We start from the raw sequence: 23,783 nt of genomic DNA, 5'->3' as shown, positions 1-23,783 counted from the left end.
TTTGATAATTGCATTAGTGTTCTCGGACCAGGAAAGATCTTCAGAGATGTGCACGCCCAGGAATTTGAAGTTCTTGACCCTTTCAACCATCGACCCGTTGATATAAATGGGGCTGTGGGTCCCCCTCCTACTCCTTCCAAAGTCCACAATCAGTTCCTTGGTTTTGCTGGTGTTGAGGGCCAGGTTATTGTGCTGGCACCATATGGACAGTTGCTCGATCTCCCTTCTATATTCTGACTCATCCCCATCAGTGATACGCCCCACAATAGTGGTGTCGTCAGCGAACTTGATGATGGAGTTCGCACTGTGGTTGGCTACGCAGTCATGGGTATAGAGTGAGTACAGCAGGGGGCTGAGCACGCAGCCTTGAGGTGCTCCCGTGCTGATTGTTATCGAGGCTGACACATTTCCACCAATACAAACAGACTGTGGTCTGTGGATGAGGAAGTCGAGGATCCAGTTGCAGAGGGATGCGCAGAGACCCAGTTCTGCGAGTTTGGTAACCAGTTTGGAGGGGATGATTGTGTTAAATGCCGAGCTGTAATCAAGGAATAACAGCCTGACATATGAGTTTTTGTTGTCCAAGTGGTCCAGTGCGGAGTGGAGGGCCAGCGAGATCGCATCCACCATTGATCTGTTGTGGCGGTAAGCGAACTGCAGTGGGTCCAGGTTTTTGTCGAGGTAGGAGTTGATTTGCTCCATGATCAACCTCTCAAAGCACTTCATCACCACCGGCGTTAGTGCCACTGGTCGATAGTCATTGAGGCACGTCACCTTACTCTTCTTGGGCACCGGTATAATTGATGCCCTTTTAAAGCAGGTGGGGACCTCAGCCCTCAGAAGTGAGAGGTTGAAAATGTCCGTAAAAATTCCCGCCAGTTGGTCCGCACAGGTTTTTAGAACACGACCGGGTATACCATCAGGACCAGGTGCTTTTCGGGGGTTCATCCCTCTGAAGGATTTCCTGACGTCGGCCTCTGTGACTGAGACTGAAATGCCATCACAGCGAATGGGGGATCGGGAAGGCACATCAGTATTCTCCCTGTCAAAGCGTGCGTAAAACACATTGAGCTCGTCAGGGAGTGATGTTTCACCGACATTAGAGCTGCCTCCTGGTTTCGCCTTGTAGGAGGTGATTGCATTCAGGCCCCGCCACAGCTGCCGAACATCTGTCTCATCCTCCAGTTTGGAGCAGAAGTCCCTTTTGGCCTTTTTGATGGCCTTACCAAGGTCGTATCTGGACTTCATGTAGGCCACTGTATCATCGGACATGAATGCCCTCTCAAGTGCGGATCTCAAAGTTCATCCAACGTTTCTGATTGGGAAACACTCGGAAGGTTTTTGTAGGGATGCAGTCCTCCACACGTTTCTTTACGAAGTCTGTAACCACTGTGGCGTATTCGTTCAAGTCCGTTGCCGAGTCCTTGAACATTGCCCAGTCTACAGGCTCCAAACAGTCCTGTAGTTGTTCTTCTGCTCCCCCCCCCCCCGACCAGCTCTGTACTGTCCTCACCTCTGGGGGTGCGCTCTTCAATTGCTGCCTGGAGGCAGGAAGAAGCAGCACCGCGGTATGGTCGGATTTACCGAGGTGAGGGCGAGGGATAGAACGATAGGCATTCTTGATGGTGGTGTAGCAGTGGTCGAGGGTGTTGGGTCCTCTGGTGCAGCAGGAGACATGTTGGTGGAAGTTGGGGAGTGATTTCTTGAGGTTCGCCTTATTGAAGTCCCCAGCAATGGTGGTAAATGCCTCGGGGTAAGACGTCTGGTGTTTGTTTACCACAGCGTGCAGGTCCTCCAGTGCCAGACGGACGTCTGCCTGGGGTGGGATGTAGACCGCGGTCAGGATAACGGAGGTGAATTCTTTCGGGAGGTAGAAGGGAAGGCACTTCACCGCCAGGTGTTCCAGGTGTGGAGAGCAGGAGTTGGACAGGACTGCCACATCTGAACACAACGCAGAGTTGACCATGAGGCAGACGCCCCCTCCTCTCCCTTTCCCAGATGCCAGTGTACGGTCCATACAGTGGATGGAGAAACCCTTCAGGCTGGACCGCTGAGTGTGGGGAGCTGTGGGGGGGCCATGTCTCTGTGAAACAGACACAGAGCATTCCCTCAGCTCCCTTTGATACAGCAGTCTTGCCCTTAAGTCCTCCACTTTGTTTTCAAGGGACTGTACATTATCCAGTGGGATAGTAGGGAGAGGGGGCCGAAGTCCCCTGCGCTTCATTCTGACCTGAAGTCCTGCCCATCGGCCACGTTTCCGGACACAATGGAGGCTTCCACTTTGTTTCCAGGTACTGCACTTGCTGTACCTGTTGTTTCTGCGGACCTGCGCTGGAACGGGGATTCCCTCACAGACGGCAGCTCCAGCTCCGTTGTTCATGGGAGATCCAGCCCGTCGGCTCTGGGGATCATCCTGGGGTCTCCAGGTACCGTACCTGGGATCCTCAGTCGGGTCGGGAGTTCCACAGCCAGCGTGGGAAAGTTTAAAGTCCGGGGTTCCCGCAGCTGCGGGAGATCGCAAAATTGCGAGAGCCTTGAGGTGCTCCAGCAGCTTGTCCGAAACGGCACCGAGTTCTGCCGTTTTTCTGATCCAGGTAAGTTGTTGGAAGTTGTAGTTGAGCATTTTATTTTCCGGAGCTCCGTAAAAGTTGCCGCAGGCAGGCGCCATCTTGTTGTAAGGGCCTGTTGCTCTGTTCTATTGTTCTCACCACATTTGATGTCCAAACCTCTCTCAGACAATCCCAGCAACTCAAGGGTTTTATGGAGTTCTGAATTTGGTGAGAACAACATCTGAATTTGTCTGAATGGTTTGAGAATTTGTGCCTTATTTATGTTATCCAAAAAACCTGCTCCAACTCCAATCCTTTCCCATTCTAAACACTGTCCACCAACTTTCACTATTTGCTTCCTGTCCCTAAACCTGTTTTATTTGTGCAGTACATTCCCTTCCTTAATATAACCATATAACCATATAACAATTACAGCACGGAAACAGGCCATCTCGACCCTTCTAGTCCGTGCCGAACACATAATCTCCCCTAGTCCCATATACCTGCGCTTTAATCCTGAGGCTATGACCTCTCGTCCTACACTCTCCCACTAGTGGAAACATCCTGTCCACATCCATGTTATCCAAGCCTTTCACTATTCGATATAAAGGTGTACCCTTCTGGACACTGTTGAGGGGGCTGAGCATTCAGCAGCATGAGTTGGACCTGTGCCGATGGTCCTGGCTCTGGTGAAGTCAGGCAGAGCAATAGTGATCGCAGACTAGTTAATTAGGGGGACAGACTGGAGATACTGTGGCAGCAAACAGGACTCCAGGTTGGTCTGATGTCTTCCTGGTTGCATCCGCTACAAGACCAACTCTCCCAACCTGTCCAAGTCCTTCTACAGAGGCGCTGCTTACCTTACACAACCCACCTCTCCACCAATTTCAATACAGAACAATCAACGTATTTTGGAATTGAAAAGAAACATCAGTCATGAAATGACTGGAATGTTGAAAAACATATTTGATTGACTGGTACTGTGTGGGGGAACCAATCTATCATCCTGACTAGGTTTTGCTTGTATGGAGCTCCAGCTAATGAGCAAGTGGTTACCTATTACTTGTCCTCCAAATTAGCTTTGCCGCTCACTCAGTTATCGCAAAGCACAATATATAAAATATTACATAACTGTGAGTGGCTCTTCATCGAAACTGTGCTGTCGTTCAAGACAGACACAAAAAATTGGTCAGACAGCATCTTTAGAGAAAAGGAATAGGTGACGTTTTGGGTCGAGACCCTTCTTCAGACTGAGTCAGGGGGAAGGAAAACATCAGCACCACTTTTGCAAGGCCATTGGGGATAGGCACAACAAGAATAAAAAGTAACACCGCATAGATCTGTTGTACAAAATAGATCAGGAATTGATTTTCATAGAAAGAACACTTTCTTTGCATACTTCAATAACCATATAACCATATATAACCATATAACAATTACAACGCGGAAACAGGCCCTCGGCCCTACAAGTCCGTGCCGAACAACTTTTTTCACTTAGTCCCACCTGCCTGCACTCATACCATAACCCTCCATTCCCTTCCCGTCCATATAACTATCCAATTTATTTTTAAATGATAAAAGCGAACCTGCCTCCACCACCTTCACTGGAAGCTCATTCCACACAGCTACCACTCTCTAAGTAAAGAAGTTCCCCCTCATGTTACCCCTAAACTTCAGTCCCTTAATTCTCAAGTCATGTCCCCTTGTTTGAATCTACCCTACTCTCAGTGGGAAAAGCTTTTCCACGTCAACTCTGTCTATCCCTCTCATCATTTTAAAAACCTCTATCAAGTCCCCCCTTAACCTTCTGCGCTCCAAAGAATAAAGCCCTAACTTGTTCAACCTTTCTCTGTAACTTAGTTGCTGAAACCCAGGCAACATTCTAGTAAATCTCCTCTGTACTGTCTCTATTTTGTTGACATCCTTCCTATAATTAGGCGACCAAAATTGGACACCATACTCTAGAATTGGTCTCACGAATGCCTTGTACAATTTTAACATTACATCCCAATTTCTATACTCAGCCTTCTTTCCTATACTCATACCTTCTTTCCTTTCCTCTTCTAAAATCTTTTCGGCACTGACAATGTGGGCTGAAGGGCCTGTTGCTCTGTTCTATTGTTCTCACCACATTTGATGTCCAAACCTCTCTCAGACAATCCCAGCAACTCAAGGGTTTTCTGAAGTTCTGAATTTGGTCTGTATGACCCACCTCTCTATGCTATTCCTGCATTCTCTCAGACATGCTAAGGGTTTATCAACACTGATGGCTGCTTGTATTGCTATTTCCCTATGTTTAAGCTGTCGTTTCTTTCTCCAAGTGCCAAATTTGCAAGAATCAAATTCTTCCCACTCACTTCAGAAAGATTTTAATTATAGAGAAAAAAAACACACGGCTTAATGACAGTTCAAAATGTAAATCCCACTGATATTGAACTTTGCACAGTTCAGTTCTTGTGTTTCTCAATTGGGCTCTCGTTATTCAATTCAAATGTATGCCGTCTTAATTACTGTTGCTATCAGACAACAGTAAATCACACCTCTCTTTGCACCAATTATTTTTTTTCACTTGCTTGGTTCTGACATCAAATAACTTTATTATACTGAGTGCTCCAAGCACTCAGCAGCTAAAACAAAGACAATTAAAAAATGAAACACAACAAAAATCATAAAACATACGGATGAAATGTCAATATTTGTGCTCTAATTACTTTGCTATTGTTAAGGTATCTCTGCTGTTAATAAGGCCAAAGTAACCAGGAATAACCCCGTTTCAGCTCTGGGCAATAATTTAATATTTTTGTGAATGCGTAGAAACAGCCAATTTTGATCTATGGTGTATGGTCTAGATGTTCGCTAGTTACATATACAGTGGATTTTCAGGATCCCAACTCATAAATGGTTGTTTAATAATATCTGCTGGAGTTGGTATTATCTCCACTTTACTTCAGGTAAATAGTATCAGCAGTAAATCTGTGGTCGTGTTGGCCTCATCTGTTGAGATTTTCAGCGAGAGTGGAAGTGTTTAAAAGGCAAGTCTCAGGGGTAGTGAGTCTTGTCTGTCAGGATTTGCATGCATCACAGCTTGGCACACTGGCTAATGAACAGCTGCCACCAAAGGAAGGCAAGCTAAAGGGGAGTTGGATCGGTCCACTGAGGCTTAGGCTCAAGGGGCTTTGGTGAGAGGAGGATTCGGAGTGCAACATGGTCTGGGTGCAGTAGTAGAGATGGAGGCTAGTGCAGGGACGTGCTTGGCCCGTGGGATATGGGAGCTCAGGAAGACGTCCAGCGTCCGAGAGGACTTGATCTGCAGGAGGTGCGTTCTGGTGCGACTCCTTAAAGACCGTGTTGGGAAACTGGAACTGTGGCTGGACGACCACAGGCTACTCCCGGTGCGTGAGGAAGTCATAGAGAGGAGTCACAGAGAAGTGGTCGCACCTAAGGTGCAGTCAGAGGATAGATGGACACCAATAAATAGATCAAGAGAGGGAGAAGTAAAGGAGAAAGTTCAGGGTTCCTTTGTAGCCATCTCCCTGCAAAACAGTTCATAACTTCATGTTATACGAGCAGAATTAGGCCATTGAGCTCAGCAAGTCTACTCCACCATTCAATCATGGCTGATCTCTCTCTCCCTCCTAACTCCATTTTCCTGCCTTCTCCCCATAACCCCTGACACCCGTACTAATCAAGAATTGATCTATCCCTGCCTTAAATATATCCACTGACATGGCCTCCACAACCTTCTGTGGCAATGGATTCCACAGATTCACCACCCTCTGGATAAAGAAATTCCTCCTCATCTCCTTCCTAAAAGAATGCGCTTTAATCCTGAGGCTATGACCTCTCGTCCTACACTCTCCCACTAGTAGAAACATCCTGTCCACATCCATGTTATCCAAGCCTTTCACTATTCGATATAAAGGTGTACCCTTCTGGACACTGTTGAGGGGGATGAACATTCAGCAGCATGAGTTGGACCTGTGCCGATGGTCCTGGCTCTGGTGAAGTCAGGCAGACCAATAGTGATCGCAGACTAGTTAATTAGGGGGACAGACTGGAGATACTGTGGCAGCAAACAGGACTCCAGGTTGGTCTGATGTCTTCCTGGTTGCATCCGCTACAAGACCAACTCTCCCAACCTGTCCAAGTCCTTCTGCAGAGGCGCTGCTTACCTTACACAACCCACCTCTCCACCAATTTCAATACAGAACAATCAAAGTATTTTGGAATTCAAAAGAAACATCAGTCATGAAATGACTGGAATGTTGAAAAACGTATTTGATTGACTGGTACTGTGTGGGGGAAATAATCTATCATCCTGACTAGGTTTTGCTTGTATGGAGCTCCAGCTAATGAGCAAGTGGTTGCCTATTACTTGTCCTCCAAATTAGCTTTGCTGGTCACTCAGTTATCGCAAAGCACAATATATAAAATATTACAACATAACTGTGAGTGGCTCTTCATCGAAACCGTGCTGTCGTTCAAGACAGTCACAAAAAATTGGTCAGACAGCATCTTTAGAGAAAAGGAATTGGTGACGTTTTGGGTCGAGACCCTTCTTCAGACTGAGTCAGGGGGAAGGAAAACATCAGCACCACTTTTGCAAGGCCATTGGGGATAGGCACAACAAGAATCAAAAGTAACACCGCATAGATCTGTTGTACAAAATAGATCAGGAATTGATTTTCATAGAAAGAACGCTTTCTTTACATACTTCAATAACCATATAACCATATATAACCATATAACAATTACAGCACGGAAACAGGCCATCTCGGCCCTACACGTCCGTGCCGAACAACTTTTTTCCCTTAGTCCCACCTGCCTGCACTCATACCATAACCCTCCATTCCCTTCTCATCCATATGCCTATCCAATTTATTTTTAAATGATACCAATGAACCTGCCTCCACCACTTTCACTGGAAGCTCATTCCACACAGCTACCACTCTCTGAGTAAAGAAGTTCCCCCTCATATTACCCCTAAACTTCTGTCCCTTAATTCTGAAGTCATGTCCTCTTGTTTGAATCTTCCCTATTCTCAAAGGGAAAAGCTTGTCCACATCAACTCTGTCTATCCCTCTCATCATTTTAAAGACCTCTATCAAGTCCATATTTATGTTCTCTATCAAGACCATAAAAATATCCTGTTTGCCTGTTCTTATTTCTTTCAAATTAAAATGCTGTTCTATATCTTTTTTTGACCTCTGTCAGCACCAAAGTGATTCAGGCGCAGAAATGCTTCATTGTTCTTGAAGGAATGTCAAGGCAAAACAAGTCTGACAATTGGAAAAATAGTTTAATCCATCATGATTCAAACAAATTGTGCAGATGCTGGTTTAAACCAAAAACAGACACAAAAAGCTGGAGTAACTCAGCAGGACAGGCAGCATCTCTGGAGAGAAGGAATGGGTGATGTTTCGGGTCTGAAGAAGGGTCCCGACCCAAAACGTCACCCATTCCTTCTTTCCAGATATGCTGCCTGGCCCGCTGAGTTACTCCAGCTTTTTGTGTCTATGATTCAAACAAAGTTTGCTTCGTTTAGCATACTGAAATGTCTCTCATTCTTATTCCTGTAACAAGTTACGCAAAGCTGTTCATCTCCTTACCTGCGGCTTCAACAAGGGGAAGGTGTTTGAGTTTGGTGCTGTGAAGGAGGTCCTGTAGGTCCCTGTACTTGCAGTTTACAATGACAAATCGGATGTCTCTCACCATGATATCCTCCACACGGATGCTATATTTCCTGTAAAGAATATTTCAAAGTGAAGTGTTATATAAAAACAACGCTGCTCTCACTGTCTGAGGTCACTAGAATTGATTGTATCAATTATAATCTTGACCCTGAGTTTATCCCATGTATTATTATACATTTTCTTTACTGTGTCTGAACTTGCTCATAATTATTTGAGCATGGCATAGTTTAAAATCAAGGTTAGACCATCTGGAAGTGAAATCAGTAAGAGCATTCCATGCAAGGTTAGTTAAGTTCAAATACACAGCATGGAAACAGTCCCTTTGGTCAAACAAATACACACTGACCATCGATCACCCTTTCATGCTAATTCTATGCTATCCGACTTTCGCATCCACTCCGTACACATTAGGGACAATTTAACAGAAGCTGATTCATCTACAAACCCACATGTTTTTGGGATTTGGGATCCGGAGGCAACCCGCGCAGGCACAGGGGAAAAGTGCAAACTTCACACATGCACCAGCCAAGCTCAGAATAGGACTCAGGTTTCTGGCATGGCGAGACTGCGGCTCTACCAGCTGTGTCACTGTGCCCCTGGTTTGCAACAAAGTCCCAATGGGAAATTCTGGAGTCATTGGTGAGGCCGTACATGCAGCATTGTGTTGGGTTTTGGTCGCCCTGCTACAGGAAATATGCCATTAAACTGGAAAGGGTACAGAAAAGATTTACATGGATGTGGTCAGACTTAATAGATTTAATTATAGGGAGAGTTTTGGCACAATGGGACTTTATTCCTTGGCATGCAGGAGGCAGAATCTTGCAGAGGTGCATAAAATCAAGAGGAATAGGGAATCAATAATTAGAGAGCATATGTTTAAGGTGAGAGCAGAAATGTTTAACAGGAAATTGGTTGGGTTAACCTTTTCCAAACAGAGCGTGGTACACAAATTGAATGACAAGCCAGAGGAAGTAGTTGAGGCAGGTAGAGTAACAACATTTTAAAGACATTTGGACAGGTATATGGGTATGAAAGATTTAGAAGGATATGGGTCAACACAGGCAAATGGGACCACCATGGATGGGCATCATGAATGGCATGGACAAGTGGGGCCAAAATACATGTTCCTGTGTTGTAGGAGGATGAGTCTAGTTGAGATTTTTCAAGACTGATAGTCAAAGATTTTGCTAAAACTAAGTAACAAAATATATATTCTGGATCGCTTCTGGATTGGAAAATAATGTTTGTTGTAAAACTGGTGAAGAGCAAAACCATTTAAGTCTGAAGAAGGGTCTCGACCCAAAACATCACCCATTCCTTCTCTCCGAAGATGCTGCCTGGCCCGCTGAGTTACTGCAGCATTTTGTGTCTAACAGTGGAATAGCCTGTATACTGGTCTCCGCTAATTTGTGCAAGACATTTGTGGGTATCGAAAATAGATGTTGCAATCACCACTATGAAGGGTAATATGCGTGAAGGATTCTTCTCAAAATGAATTTTGTTGTCAACCATAAAGTTTGTGTGCTACCCAACTAAAGTAACATTCCAATTACTCAATTTCCCCAAACCAGCTCCAAGTCCCTTCTGCTTCATCCAAAGGCTTTTGGTGGTGTGTTTAATACTGCAAGATGGATTTTGGCAGTCACAACTTCGCCACAGATGCCAGCCAATCTGCTGTTATTTATAACAATCTCTTTTATTCCAAATTCCCAGCAACAATTGTGTTCTGTGCCTCATAGTTCTTGCAGTGTATTTTACCTCTGTCCCCTGGTTTTCTAATTAACCCTTCTCAGTATAGACCGAACGATACAGTATAGCCTTCACTACTCCCTCTCAGCTGGCACCATTAGTCCTTGCCTCTCTCTGACCCTCTTGGTCTCAATCCTTTCATGTACATTCCTATCACCCCATCACCTATCCACCAATGTTTTGTGTGACTTAAAATATCTTTGATTTTTAACTTTTCCTAATTGTGTTGCAAGGTGATTAATTCAAAATCTCAACTCTGTTTCTTTCTCCACAGATGCTGTCTAAATTGCTGACTATTATCAGCTTTTTATTAAAAATACTTTCAGTTCTTTTGTTTTGTCAAAGATTATCTGACTTGATTCATTACTTTTTTGTTCAATAGTATGGCTAAGATAGACTTAAAATGTTGCAAGAACTCAGCGATCCAAACTGCATCTCTGGATAGAAGAAATGGGTGACGTCTTGGGTTCAGACCCTTCGAGAAGGGTGAGAGTCAGGGGCGAGGGAGACACAGAGATTTGGAAGGGTAAGGTGTGAAAACAACACATCAAAGGAGATGTGGCTCAAGGTAAGTTGGACAAGATGACAAGAGAGTAAACTAGGAAGGGGAAAGGATGGAGAGCCCTAACTCTCTCTTGATGGAGCCCATAATGGTCCATTGTTGACTGTGGAAGAGGTGATAACGAAGGAATAAACAGGATGACTAGGGCGGGAGAGGGACAGCGAGAGAGGGAAATCAAGGGCTACTTGAAGTTAGAGAAGTCAACATTCATACCGCTGGGGTGTAAGCTGCCCAAGCAAAATATGAGGTGCTGTTCCTCCAATTGCGCTGGGCCTCACTCTGACAATGGAGGAGGCTCAGGACAGAAAGGTCAGATTCGGAGGGGGAGTTAAAGTGTTTAGCAACTGGGAGATCAGGCAGGTTTAGGCGGACTAAGCCGAGGTGGTCAGCGAAACGATCGTCGAGCCTGCGCTTGATTTCGCCGATATATAGGAGTCCGCACCTGGTACAACGGATACAGTAGATGAGGTGCAAGTGAACCTCTGCCTAACCTGAAAGGATAGTCGGGGTCCCTGGACAGAGTTGAGCGGGGAGATATCGGGACAGGTGTTGCATCTCCTGTGGTTGCAGGGAAAAGTACCTGGGGAGGGGGTGGTTTGGGTGGGGAGGGATGAGTTGACCAGGGAGTTGCGGAAGGAACGGTCTCTGCGGAAAGTTGAAATGGGTGGAGATGGGAAGATGTGGCTAGTGGTGGGATCCCGTTGGAGCTGGCAAAAATGTGGGAGGATTAAGTTCCTTCTAACAAATTAATATGGCTTATCCATACTGGATCTAGGACATAGTGCAGAATATTATCCCAAATAACTCCCTCAATTTTTTGACAACTGGTCTGATTGTACCAATCTCAATAAAAAGTGAATGAATCATTACTTATACCCTTTACTTGTCACATAGATTCTTCTATCTTCATATTTATATATTCTACCACATCACAACTACTAACTTCATCAATCAAACATAGCTCTCACTGCTGCCAAAATCCCTTTACATTTTTCTCCATCTAATCACTAGTGCCTATTGATCTTTCATCAGTCTTCTCATTCACCTTAAACTATTTAATACTTAATCACTAAAGTTCATAACTACATGTGATAGCAGCGGAATTAATCCATTCGGCCCATCGTCCACTCTGCTAATCAAACATGGCTGACCTATCGTTCCCTCTTAACCACATTTTCATGTGGACATTATAACATTGTACTTTCAGTTTGTTTTAGGAATATCACATTATATGACATTTGCTACCCATTTCCTTTATTTTCTTGACGACAAAATGATGCTTTAATTTAAAAATCCTGTATTGGATGAATGATGATTGTGACCACCTACCGACCTGGGTACACATGGAAAAGGCGAGTTCACATCTCCCGTTGTGGTCTGTCCTATGCTCTCAACTCCCCCTTTCTATAACATCTGCGGGTGCAGGCCCAATTGCATCCCTCTCGCTCAAGATATGGAGTCAACTTAGGAAAAACTTCGGTTTACAAGGCCCTTCCATCTTGACCCCACTGCTTAAAAATCACATCTTTAAACCTTCAAGTACAGACTCCGCATTCAAAACCTGGCATAGTAATGGCATCAGTAGTATCAAAAACCTATACAAGGATGGCATCTTTTCGTCTTTTGCGGAGCTTTCGTCCAACTATAGCCTCCCAAACTCCCACCTTTTTCGTTTTTTCCAGATTAGGGATTTTGTGAAGAAGATATTCCCCCATTTCCCAAATCGTGCCCCTGAAACCCTGACCGATTCCATCCTAGCTCTAGATCCCAACCGGAGGAAATGCATCTCTTTTTGTACAACTTGTTAGGGTCGGTTATATTGAAACCTCATACCTCATTAAAAGCTGTATGGGAGGGCGAGCTGAATACGAAACTAACAGACCAGCAATGGGACTCTGCCTTGGATTTGATCCATTCTTCCTCCATATGTGCCCGTCATGGCCTAATCCAATGCAAAGTCCTTCACAAAGTCCACTACACAAACGCACGATTATCTAGAATATACCCCGCTGTTAAAGACACCTGCAACAGATGCAATCAAACCCCTGCCAACCATAGTCATATGTTTTGGTCTTGCCCTAAGCTAGCAACCTTTTGGAGGAGTGCTTTCGATGTGCTAAGCAGAGCCTATGGCCAGACTATTCCTCCAAACCCACTGTCAGCTATTTTTGGTATTCCTCCCAACACCAACCTCTCTGTTGCGTTGAAGCGGGTCCTGGCTTTTACAAGCTTGTTAGCCTGGAGACTGATTTTGCTTAATTGGAGGCTTACCTGTCCCCCGACACACGCCTGCTGGATCAAGGAGGTGCTCTACAAATTAAAGCTTGAAAAACTTAGGTTCTCTCTCAAAGGCTCTACCAAGACATTCCTAGATACATGGAACCCTTTCCTGGAACTTGTTAACTCTCTTAACTTGTTTCCGGACTCGGAAGAGGACTGAGTGCCCTCTATCACTGCTCTGTCTTATTGCAGCTGCTATCCCCTCAACCCCTCCCCCCCCCCCCCCCCCCGCCTACACTTTTTTTTTCTCTTTTTTTTTTTTCCTCTTTTTTTTTATCTGTTTTATCTTATCGTATTTGTGTGGATGTGTACGTATGTGAGTGTTGTTTGTCCCCGGGTGGCGAGGGTGGGTAAGGGTAAGGGTTTTGAGGGTCGTTTACATACTGTTGTACAATTATGTCCTGACTATCACTGTCTGTTATCATTGTATCTATGCAAATTGCTGTTAAATTCAAAATTCAAATAAAAAGATTTAAATTAAAATGATGCTTTACTGTGCTGAAATGGAATAATACCAGTTTCCTCACTGTGCCTGCAATCATTCATGCATAAAATTACAGAACTTAATGAGTCATAGATGTATTTAAGGTTAATACTAGGTCCATGTCTCTCCACAGATGGTTGCTGGTTGACCTCTCACAAATCTCACATCACCAACATAAGAGCAACATTCAAGAGATAATCAATGCCGTTAGTTAGTAAGCCTTAACTTTCATGCTGCTTGATGTCTTGTTTTCACACCTTACACTTTGTTATATCTGTGTTTCCCTTTCCCTGACTATCAGTCTGATGGAGGATCTCGACTCAAAACAATACCCATTCCTTCTATCCAGAGAAGCTGTCCAACCTGCTGAGTTACTCCAGCATTTTGTGTCTATCTTTGGTGTAAACCAGCATTTGTAGCTCTTTCCTACATTTTGAAACATATAAGATTACTAAGGGTTTGGACACGCTAGAGGCAGTAAACACGTTCCCGCTGTTGGGGGGGGTCCAGAACCAGGGGCCACAGTTGAAGAATAAGGAGTAAGCCATTTAAAACGGAGATGAGGAAACACTTTATCTCGCAGAGAGTTTCTCAGGGATAGTATCAAAACAAAAGATGAAGCGTACAAATTAGCCAGAAAAAGCAGCCTACTAGAGGACTGGGAGAAATTCAGAGTCCAGCAGAGGAGGACAAAAGGCTTAATTAGGAAAGGGAAAATAGATTATGAAAGAAAACTGCCAGGGAACATAAAAACTGACTGCAAAAGTCTTTATAGATATGTGAAGAGGAAAAGATTAGTTAAAACAAATGTAGGTCCCTTGCAATCAGAAACAGGCAAATTGATCATGGGGAACAAGGACATGGCAGACCAATTGAATAACTACTTTGGTTCTGTCTTCACTAAGGAAGACATAAATAATCTGCCGGAAATAGCAAAGGACGGGGGTTAAATAAGATGGAGGAACTGAGTGAAATCCAGGTTAGCCGGGAAGTGGTGTTAGGTAAATTGAATGGATTAAAGGCCAATAAATCCCCAGGGCCAGATAAGTTGCATCCCAGAGTAATTAAGGAAGTAGCCGCAGAAATAGTGGATGCACTAGTGATAATTTTTCAAAACTCTTTAGATTCTGGAGTAGTTCCTGAGGACTGGAGGGTAGCTAATGTAACCCCACTTTTTAAAAAGGGAGGGAGAGAGAAAGCGGGGAATTACAGACCAGTTAGTTTAACATCGATGGTGGGAAATTCTGGAGTCAGTTATTAAAGATGGGATAGCAGCACATTTGGAAAGTGGTGAATTCATTGGACAAAGTCAGCATGGATTTATGAAAGGTAAATCATGTCTGACAAATCTTATAGAATTTTTTGAGGATGTAACTAGTAGAGTGGATAAGGGAGAACCAGTGGATGTGTTATATATGGACTTTCAGAAGGCTTTCGACAAGGTCCCAGTAAGAGATTAGTATACAAACTTAAAGCACACGGAATTGGGGGTTCAGTATTGATGTGGATAGAGAACTGGCTGGCAGACAGGAAGCAAAGAGTAGGAGTAAACGGGTCCTTTTCAGAATGGCAGGCAGTGACTAGTGGGGTACCGCAAGGCTCAGTGCTGGGACCCCGGCTATTTACAATATATATTAATGATCTGGATGAGGGAATTGAATGCAACATCTCCAAGTTTGCGGATGACACGAAGCTGGGGGGCAGCGTTAGCTGTGAGGAGGATGCTAGGAGGCTGCAAGGTGACTTGGATATGTTGGGTGAGTGGGCAAATGCATGGCAGATGCAGTATAATGTGGATAAATGTGAGGTTATCCACTTTGGTGGCAAAAACAGGAAAATAGACTATTATCTGAATGGTGGCCGATTAGGAAAAGGGGAGATGCAACGAGACCTGGGTGCCATGGGACACCAGTCATTGAAAGTAGGCATGCAGGTGCAGCAGGCAGTGAAGAAAACAAATGGTATGTTAGCATTCATAGCAAAAGGATTTGAGTATAAGAGCAGGGAGGTTCTACTGCAGTTGTACAGGGTCTTGGTGAGACCACACCTGGTGTATTGCGTACAGTTTTGGTCTCCTAATCTGAGGAAAGACATTCTTGCCATTGAGGGAGTATAGAGAAGTTTCGCCAGACTGAATCCTGGGATGGCAGAACTTTCATATGAAGAAAGACTGGATAGACTCGGCTTGTACACGCTAGAATTTAGAAGATTGAGGGGGGATCTTATAGAAACTTACAAAATTCTTAAGGGGTTGGACAGGCTAGAGGCAGGAAGATTGTTCCCAATGTTGGGGAAGTCCTGAACTAGGGGTCACAGTTTAAGGAGAAGAGGGAAGTCTGTTAGGACCGAGATGAGAAAATCATTTTTCACACAGAGAGTGGTGAATCTGTGGAATTCTCTGCCACAGAAGGCAGTTGAGGCCAGTTCATTGGCTATAATTAAGAGGGAGTTAGATGTGGCCCTTGTGGCTAAAGGGATCAGGGGGTATGGAGAGAAGGTAGGGATGGGATACTGAGTTGGATAATCAGCCATGATCATATCGAATGGCGGTGCAGGCTCGAAGGGCCGAATGGCCTACTGCACCTATTTTCTATGTTTCTATGTCTATGTTTCTATGAGTCTGTGGAATTCTCTGCCTCAGAGGGTGGTGGAGGCCGGTTCTCTGGATGCTTTCAAGAGAGAGCTAGATAGGGCTCTTAAAAATAACAGAGTCAGGGGATATGGGGAGGAGGCAGGAACGGGTTACTGCTTGGGGATGATTAGCATTGAATGATCACATTGAATGGCGGTGCTGGCTCGAAGGACCAAATGGCCTACTCCTGCACCTATTGGGGGTCTACACAAAACAACTTCCATGTCAGAAAATCATTGTACATTGATTAATGATGATTTATCAGACATGGTTCTGCAGACATCTTCTATGCTTGTATTTGCATGACGATGTTTATGGGAATTTGGATCTAACCCTTGCACCAAAATCAATTTAAACCTGTGTAAGTCATACTGCCTTCATGCTATTTTTGTGCCACCTTGATGGGCTTAGTTGGATATTTTTATTCCTGTCGGACATTTCAAAATGAAATACACATTAAAAAAAAGGCACCCCAATGGAGTAAGAAATTACAATCGGTATTGACAGGTAAATATAAAGAGCTTCTTAAACAGCTTCATAATAATCAGCAGGCAGTTTCTCCAACTCATCCAGTTATGTTTAATAGACCATGGTAAAAAAATCTCTATAGAAGGTATCACTAAATGATTGTGTGAATATCGACTAGTAGTTCTATTCATTTCTGCAGATTCATTTGAATTTTTGCAAAGACCATTAACAACGACCCCGACCCAAAACATCTCCCATTCCTTCTCTCTAGAGATGCTGCCTGTCCCACTGAGTTACTCCAGCATTTTGTGTCTGTCTTCAGTGTAATCTGCAGTTCCTTCCTACTCATTTAGTCTGCTCCACTGCAAAATCTCCTCAAGGTATGCCTACTTTGAAGAAGTTCTCCTCATCTCTCCAACGAAAGTCTGAAGAAGGGTTTCGACCCAAAACATCACCTTTTCCTTCTCTCCAGAGATGCTGCCTGTCCATCTGAGTTACTCCAGCATTTTGTGTCTATCCTCATAGAACTGTTAAAAACAACTTGGATACGTGAATGGGGGACATTGTGTTTGACAACTCTATTAGATTAACTTTTTAGGGCATAATTCGCTTGGTAAATCAGGAAGAACTGATATATTTTCTTCTGAAAGTCTAAAGGGCCTGCCCCACCAGCAATGCGACTGCATGCGTCTAGCGCGACCTAACGTGGTCGCTTGAGCCGTACGGCCTCGTGGAGCCGGTCCCACTTTGATCGCCGGAGGCGTATGGAGTTGTGCGGGGCTGGTCCCGACATCACACGGTGCTCCAAAAAACTGACAATGCCCAAAAATTCCGCACGGCAACGGCCTGTCGGCCCGCAGCCGCAATGAGGCCGTACGCAGCGTCTTGACACCGTACGCAACGTCTCGACGCCGTACGACTAGCGCGTGGCGTCGCCCGATGATATCAGCGCCTGACATGCAGTTGCATGATGACGTAACCGCCCAACGCCGTGTGACGTCCACATTCAGTCGCCCCGCCTCCTGCCCAGCTGATTGGTGAGTATGATGTCGGGACCAGCCCCGCACAACTCCAGACGGCTCTGCGGTTGGAAGTGGGACTGGCCCATCGAGGGGCCGGTCCCACATTTGGTCGCGCTAGATGCATGCAATCGCATGCTGGTGGGGCAGGCCCTTTAGACTTTCAGAAGACAGTTAGTATGGTGCCAAGAAAGAGTTTACAATGCCGGATTTTGGTTCATAATAACGTGAGTTATATGTTAACATGGCCCCAACATTCCAGATGCGTTATAACCAATATATCCAGGGTCAGGATTGGGCGATGTGTTACATAATTATGTCAACAATTTCTACGCTGCTTTCTAAAATGTGTTATCACAGTGGACGTTCTCTTCAGGAATGGTCATTGAAGTCACACCTTCTGCAATGCAGTGCGTTTCGTACATCGAATTCGGGATGAAAACTTGTATTTTGTCAATTCTGACTGCTGCCAGGAAGGCAGGATTGTTGTCCAAATACAATACAGTCTCCTAACCAAAGTAACTCCCCTAGTGATGTCCAACAACAAGTATTTTCTGCATCAAAGCTCTTGAAGAAATTGCCTGTCATCCGAAACCCCATGTACATATTAGATTTGAGCCTCAATCTGAGCAACTAAACAAATTAAATCGTTTGTACCAACTAAAATAGCAAACTGGCCTAAGCATTTTTGTGGCTAGGCAACAGTATGAGTATTGGTGCAGAAAATACAATGCTTGTGACAAATATGTTGAATATGGCAAATATTCATATCAAAATGAATACACCGCTGAATTGCTGTCTAAACACGGGAATAGCAATTCAATGTTGAAACTGCCTTGCAATGAACATTATGTCTGAAGGCCAATAAAATATAATAACATTTGATCCTTGCTGCAAGATGTTTGCCCAAGATGTTGTTAAACCAGCCAGCTGCCTTTCTAATAAGGCTGACCAAAAACGGAAATGAGAAACATTGGAGGTTATCTCAGTATTTAAGTTATGGAGCTGAACTTATGCAAATGGCCCTTCAAAAACATTCAGTTTAATAATGGATCCCACAAATGGAACATGTCGTCTTGTACACTAAGTGATGATAAAATGATATTTCTGCACTATATCTTTGCAGTTATTTCAGTATTCAGTAATATATTGTTTTTGTAGGGCATTAAAAAAAAAAGCAAAGCAAAGCTTTGGAAAAGTAAATACTTTGTTTTTCTTATCCGACTAATATATCTCCCTTAATAATGGTTTATTAAAACAAACATTGGCCTCAGTACCTGGCAAAGTGGTGCTAAGTTGGTGGCTAATTAGTGTATGCAGCAGGACAGATCCCCCACCAGAACTATTTCAAGGGACCAACTGCTTCCAGGTTAGCTTCTAATTGAAGATAGACACAAAAAGCTGGAGTTACTCAGTGGGTCAGGCAGCATCTATGGAGAACATGGATTGGTGACGTTTCACAAAGTGCTGGAGTAACTCAGTGGGTCAGGCAGCATCTCTGGAGAAAAGGAATAGGTGACATTTTGGGTTGTGACCCTTCTTCAGACCGAAACGTCTTCTCAACCTGAAATACCATCTCTTCCTTTTCTCCAGAGATGCTGTCTGACCCGCTGAGTTACTCCAGTCTTTTGTGTCTGTCTTTAATTTAAACCAGCATCTGTAGTTCCTTCCTACACATAGTTTCTAAATGTTTCCTGTTTTCTGTTGGATATTGTAATCATATTACCAATATCCCATACATCAATCCAATATACCAATCCAATATCCATCTACACCTTTTGCCATGTACCTGGGGTGGAAGATTGCAACCTTCACGTGGTCCGCCCTGTTTCGACTAATGCAATCAACTCGACGTGCACAAACGACGTGCAGGAGTAGGCCATTTGGCCCTTCGAGCCAGCACCGCCATTCAATGTGATCATGGCTGATCATCCACAATCAGTACCCGTTCCTCCCTTCTCCGCATATCCCTTGATGACGCTAGCCCATATTCCAGAAGATTAGTCAAGCAAGATTTTTCCTTCATAGAGGCTTTGTACACACATAGGTTGGTAAAGATAGACGCAACATGCTGGAGTAACTCAGCGGGCCAGGCAGCATCTCTGGAGAGAAGGAATGGGTGGCGTTTCAGGTCGAGACCCTTCCTCAGACGAGTCAGGGGAAAGGAAGACGAGAGATATAGACAGTGATGTAGAGAGATATAGAACAAATGAATGAAAGATATGCAAAAACGTAATGATGATTAAGGAAACGGGCCATTGTTAGCTGTGGGCTAGGTGAGAATGGGAACCTGGTACGACTTGGGTGGGGGAGGGAATGTGGGGGTTACTTGACGGTAGAGAAATCAAGATTAATGTCACTGGGCTGTAAGCTGCCCAAGCGAAATATGAGATGCTGTTCCTCCAATTTGTGATTAGCCTCAGGTCTGACAATCGATGAGACCTATGACAGAAAGTTCGGTGTGGGAATGGGATGGGGAATTAAAATGTTGGTGAAGAATGCATTTGGCATGTTTGGGCCAGTCAGGCAGAGCACAGATTGTAAAAGTGAGAGCATTACATTACAAATTTACAAAACTCTGGATGGAATGCACTGGGGGTATTTCTGCAGTTCTGGATGGAGATGGAGGGAGTACAGAGGGGACTCACTTGGATGTTACCTGGATTTCAGGGCTTTAGTTATGGGGTGAGATTGGAAAAGTGGGTCTGTTTTCCCTGGACTGACAGAGGCTGAGGAGTGACCTGATAGAAATATGTAAATTTATAAGAGGCAGTCTTTTCTCGTGATAGAGGCATCACAACCAAGAGGGCTTACATTTGAGGCAAGAGGAAGGAATTTTATGGGGGATATGAAGGGAAACTCTTTTATATTATACAGAGAGAGAGGGTGAAATCTGGAACTCACAGCTGGAGAAGGGAGTAAAGGCCAATATAATTATTATTTTGAAGAGATATTTAGACCAGCACTTAAAGCGGCATAAGGAAGATAGACACAAAATGGGTGACGTTTCGGGTCGAGACCCTTCTTCTGACTGAAACTCAGTCTGACTGACTGACAGACAGTATACCACAGGAGAGGCTCTTTGGCTCTCAATGTCCCTGCCGAACATGATGCCAAGCTAACTAATCTCCTCTGCTTCAACATGATCCATTCCCTGGTTATCCATGTGCCAATTTAAGAGCCTTGGAAACAACAACAATATCATATCTGCCTCCACTTTCCAGTCACTCCTCCTTCCCCCCCTACAACCAGTGTGAAGAAGGGTCCCAGCCCGAAATGTCACCCATCCATGTTCGCCAGAGATGCTGCCCGGCCGCTGAGTTACTCCAGCACTTTGTGTCTTATTCTGGTTAACCTCTTCTGCATTCTTTCCAAAGAAACATAGAATGAGGGCTGCAGCCTTCCTCCTGTACCTGGCACTAACGAGTCGGCTTTGGTGATTGTCTTCAAAATGGCTGACCGCCCGCCTACCCAGTGTTTGTACGTCAGCCTGTCCTGTCACTGGCATGGGTTTCCAGTGATACAGCCAATACAATTACCAAATGTGTGGTGATCTCATCTTTGTTCTGCTTATGCATAGTTTAGAAGATGTACATTCTGCATCATAGTTACATCAAATCCAGACTGAGAGCATCACAATATTAAATTGCTTCCAAATGAGGTGACAAGAACCTGCCTTCTGCTGCTTGTAGCTGTTTTCTCCAAGGTCAGGCTATATTCTCACTATGATCCTCACACCCTTCGGACTACAATTTCCAGCGCTATTCTGAGTGAATAAGTCTTCCCGCGTAATTGCATAAAATTCGCAACCTTTGGCAATTCTCTTGTAACACTTCTGCACAGATCACTTGATTTATTAGTGTAGGAAGGAACTGCAGATGCTGGAGATAGGCACAAAATGCTGGAGTAACTCAGCGGGCCAGGCAGCCTCTCTGGAGAGATGGAATGGGTGATGTTTCTGGTCGAGACCCTTCTTCAGACTGAGAGTTAAGGGAGAGGGAAACGAGAGATATGGAATGGTGAGATGTGTAAATGATGCAGATCAAGGAAAATGTAGAATAGACCTGTGTCAGGCCGGGGAAGTTGACAACGAAGCTTACAATGGTAAAACTTAATCAGGGGCCAGTCAGACTGGTCGGAGAACTAGGATGGGGGAGGGACGGAGAGAGAGAGAAAGCAAGGGTTACTTGAAGTTCGAGAAGTCAAGATTTTTATCATCATTTCTCCTATGAAATCTCTGCCTTTAAAGGGGAACTTTTTTTCCTTTTCCTTATCCCCATGCTCACCCTCACACACTTTGATCCTTATCATGGTAGGAAGTGTTTCTACATCAACTCATTCGTTTCATGTTCTGCAACATTTGACAACCATCTTCACTGTCTCCTGTGCTGTTCCGTTATGTCCCGGTTCAGGAACAGCTACTTCCCTACAGCCAACAAGCTATTAAACACTACTACATCAAATAAGCTCTGAACTACAATAGACTATTATTGTAGACTCTGAGGATCCTCAGTGTTTCTACTCAGGGGCTGTAGAAAGCATCTTGTCCGGCAACATCACAGTCTGGTTTGGCAACAGCTCTGCCCAGGACAAGAAGGCTCTGCAGAGAGTAGTGCGTTCGGCCGAACACAGGCCATCAGGACTGTAAACTCTTATCTCACCAGCGACTAATTTACTGTTGCGTCTTTTTAAAATAGCTGTTTTTTTCTATTATGTAAATACTTATTCTGTTCTATTCTGTTCTGTAGTTTTGTTTTGCACAATCTGCAGGCATTGCCACTTTCATTTCACTGCACATCTTATATGTGTATGTGACAAATAAACGACGACGTTTTTTATTGCATTATTATTGTTTCCGCTTTTTTGCTGTGTGTGTGTGTGTGTGTGTGTTACGTGTGTGTGTGCGCGCGTCACAGGTGTGTGTTGTGTGTGCGCAGCGTGTGTGTTTACAATGTTGTTGTGTGTGTGTTTGTGTGTGTGTGTGTGTGTGTGTGTGTATGTACATGTGTGTGTGTGTGTGTGTGTGTGTGTGTGTGTGTGTGTGTGTGTGTGTGTGTGTGTGTGTGTGTGTGTGTGTGTGTGTGTGTGTGTGTGTGTGTGTATGTGTGTGTGTGTGTGTGTGTGTGTGTGTGTGTGTGTATGTGTGTGTGTGTGTGTGTGTGTGTGTGTGTGTGTGTGTGTGTGTGTGTGTGTACGTGTGTGTGTGTGTGTGTGTGTGCATGTATGTGTGTGTACGTATGTGTGTGTGTGTGTGTGTGTGTGTGTGTGTGTGTGCTTGTGTGTGTGTGTGTGTGTGTGTGTGTGTGTGTGTGTGTGTGTGTGTGTGTGTGTGTGTGTGTGTGTGTGTGTGTGTGTGTGTGTGTGTGTGTATGCGTGTGTGTGTGTACGTGTGTGTGTGTGTGTATGTGTGTGTGTGTGTGTGTGTGTGTGTGTGTGTGTGTGTGTGTGTGTGTGTGTGTGTGTGTGTGTGCGCGTGTGTGTGTACGTGTGTGTGTGTGTGTGTGCACATGTGTGTGTACGTATGTGTGTGTGTGTGTGTGTGTGTGTGTGTGTGTGTGTGTGTGTGTGTGTGTGTGTGTGTGTGTGTGTGTGTGTGTGTGTGTGTGTGTGTGTGTTTATACACACACTGAACTTTTTTCTTGTTTATAACATTGTTTACAGGGTACTACGTTTACATATTATGTTGTGTTGCTGCAAGCATGAATTTCATTGTTGTATCTGGCACACTCTTCAGATGGCTACCTACAATACCACCCACTTTAGTGTCCTGCTGGTTCAAGTTCAAGTTCACAATTATTGCCACATGCACCAATTGGTACAGTTAAATTTGAGTAATAGCCCTGTCCCACTGTATGCGTTCATTCAAGAGTTCTCCTGAGTTTGCCCTGATTCGAACTCGCAGATTTACCGTAATGGCCGCTCGTAGGTACTCGGGGCTCTCGTGGACATATTGAAAAATCTTCACGAGTCTTCCAGAGCTTTCCCCGTTCCCCGAGTACCTGCCGTTAGCGTTACGAGCCGCTAAGAGACGTCCCGAGCTCCGACGTACCCGCTACGTTCATTCTACGTGCTTACCACGAGTTTGATTTTTTTTTAAACTCGGGAGAGCTCTTGAATGAACTGGTACCGTGGGACAGGGCTTTTACCATAAAGCCATACGAAAAAAAAGAACACAATACACAATAGAGTTTAACATAAACATCCACCACTGAGGAATAAACATTTCTCACTGTGATGGAAGGCAATAAATGCAGTGCATTTATCGAAAAGTGCATTAAAAAAATAGCATAAAACTTCCTTCCAATAGATATGAGTTAAAACTAAAACTCAAAAACCTTTTGGCTGGA

General features: G+C 44.4%; 1 protein-coding gene across 2 annotated transcripts in view; it reads right to left on the bottom strand.

Annotated features, from left to right (window-relative positions):
* The window catches only part of LOC129703182 (chloride channel protein 2-like), a 496,183-nt gene that overhangs the window by 84,376 nt on the left and 388,024 nt on the right, over positions 1-23,783 (bottom strand). For both annotated transcript variants that reach the window (XM_055645357.1, XM_055645358.1), the window contains exon 16: positions 8,159-8,292. In XM_055645357.1, coding sequence (XP_055501332.1) covers positions 8,159-8,292 — 134 coding nt within the window. The remainder of the gene's footprint in view (positions 1-8,158; positions 8,293-23,783) is intronic.

This window comes from Leucoraja erinacea, chromosome 14 (genome assembly GCF_028641065.1).
Source record: "Leucoraja erinacea ecotype New England chromosome 14, Leri_hhj_1, whole genome shotgun sequence".
NCBI lineage: Eukaryota > Metazoa > Chordata > Chondrichthyes > Rajiformes > Rajidae > Leucoraja > Leucoraja erinaceus.
This window is presented reverse-complemented; position numbering and strand designations above follow the sequence as displayed.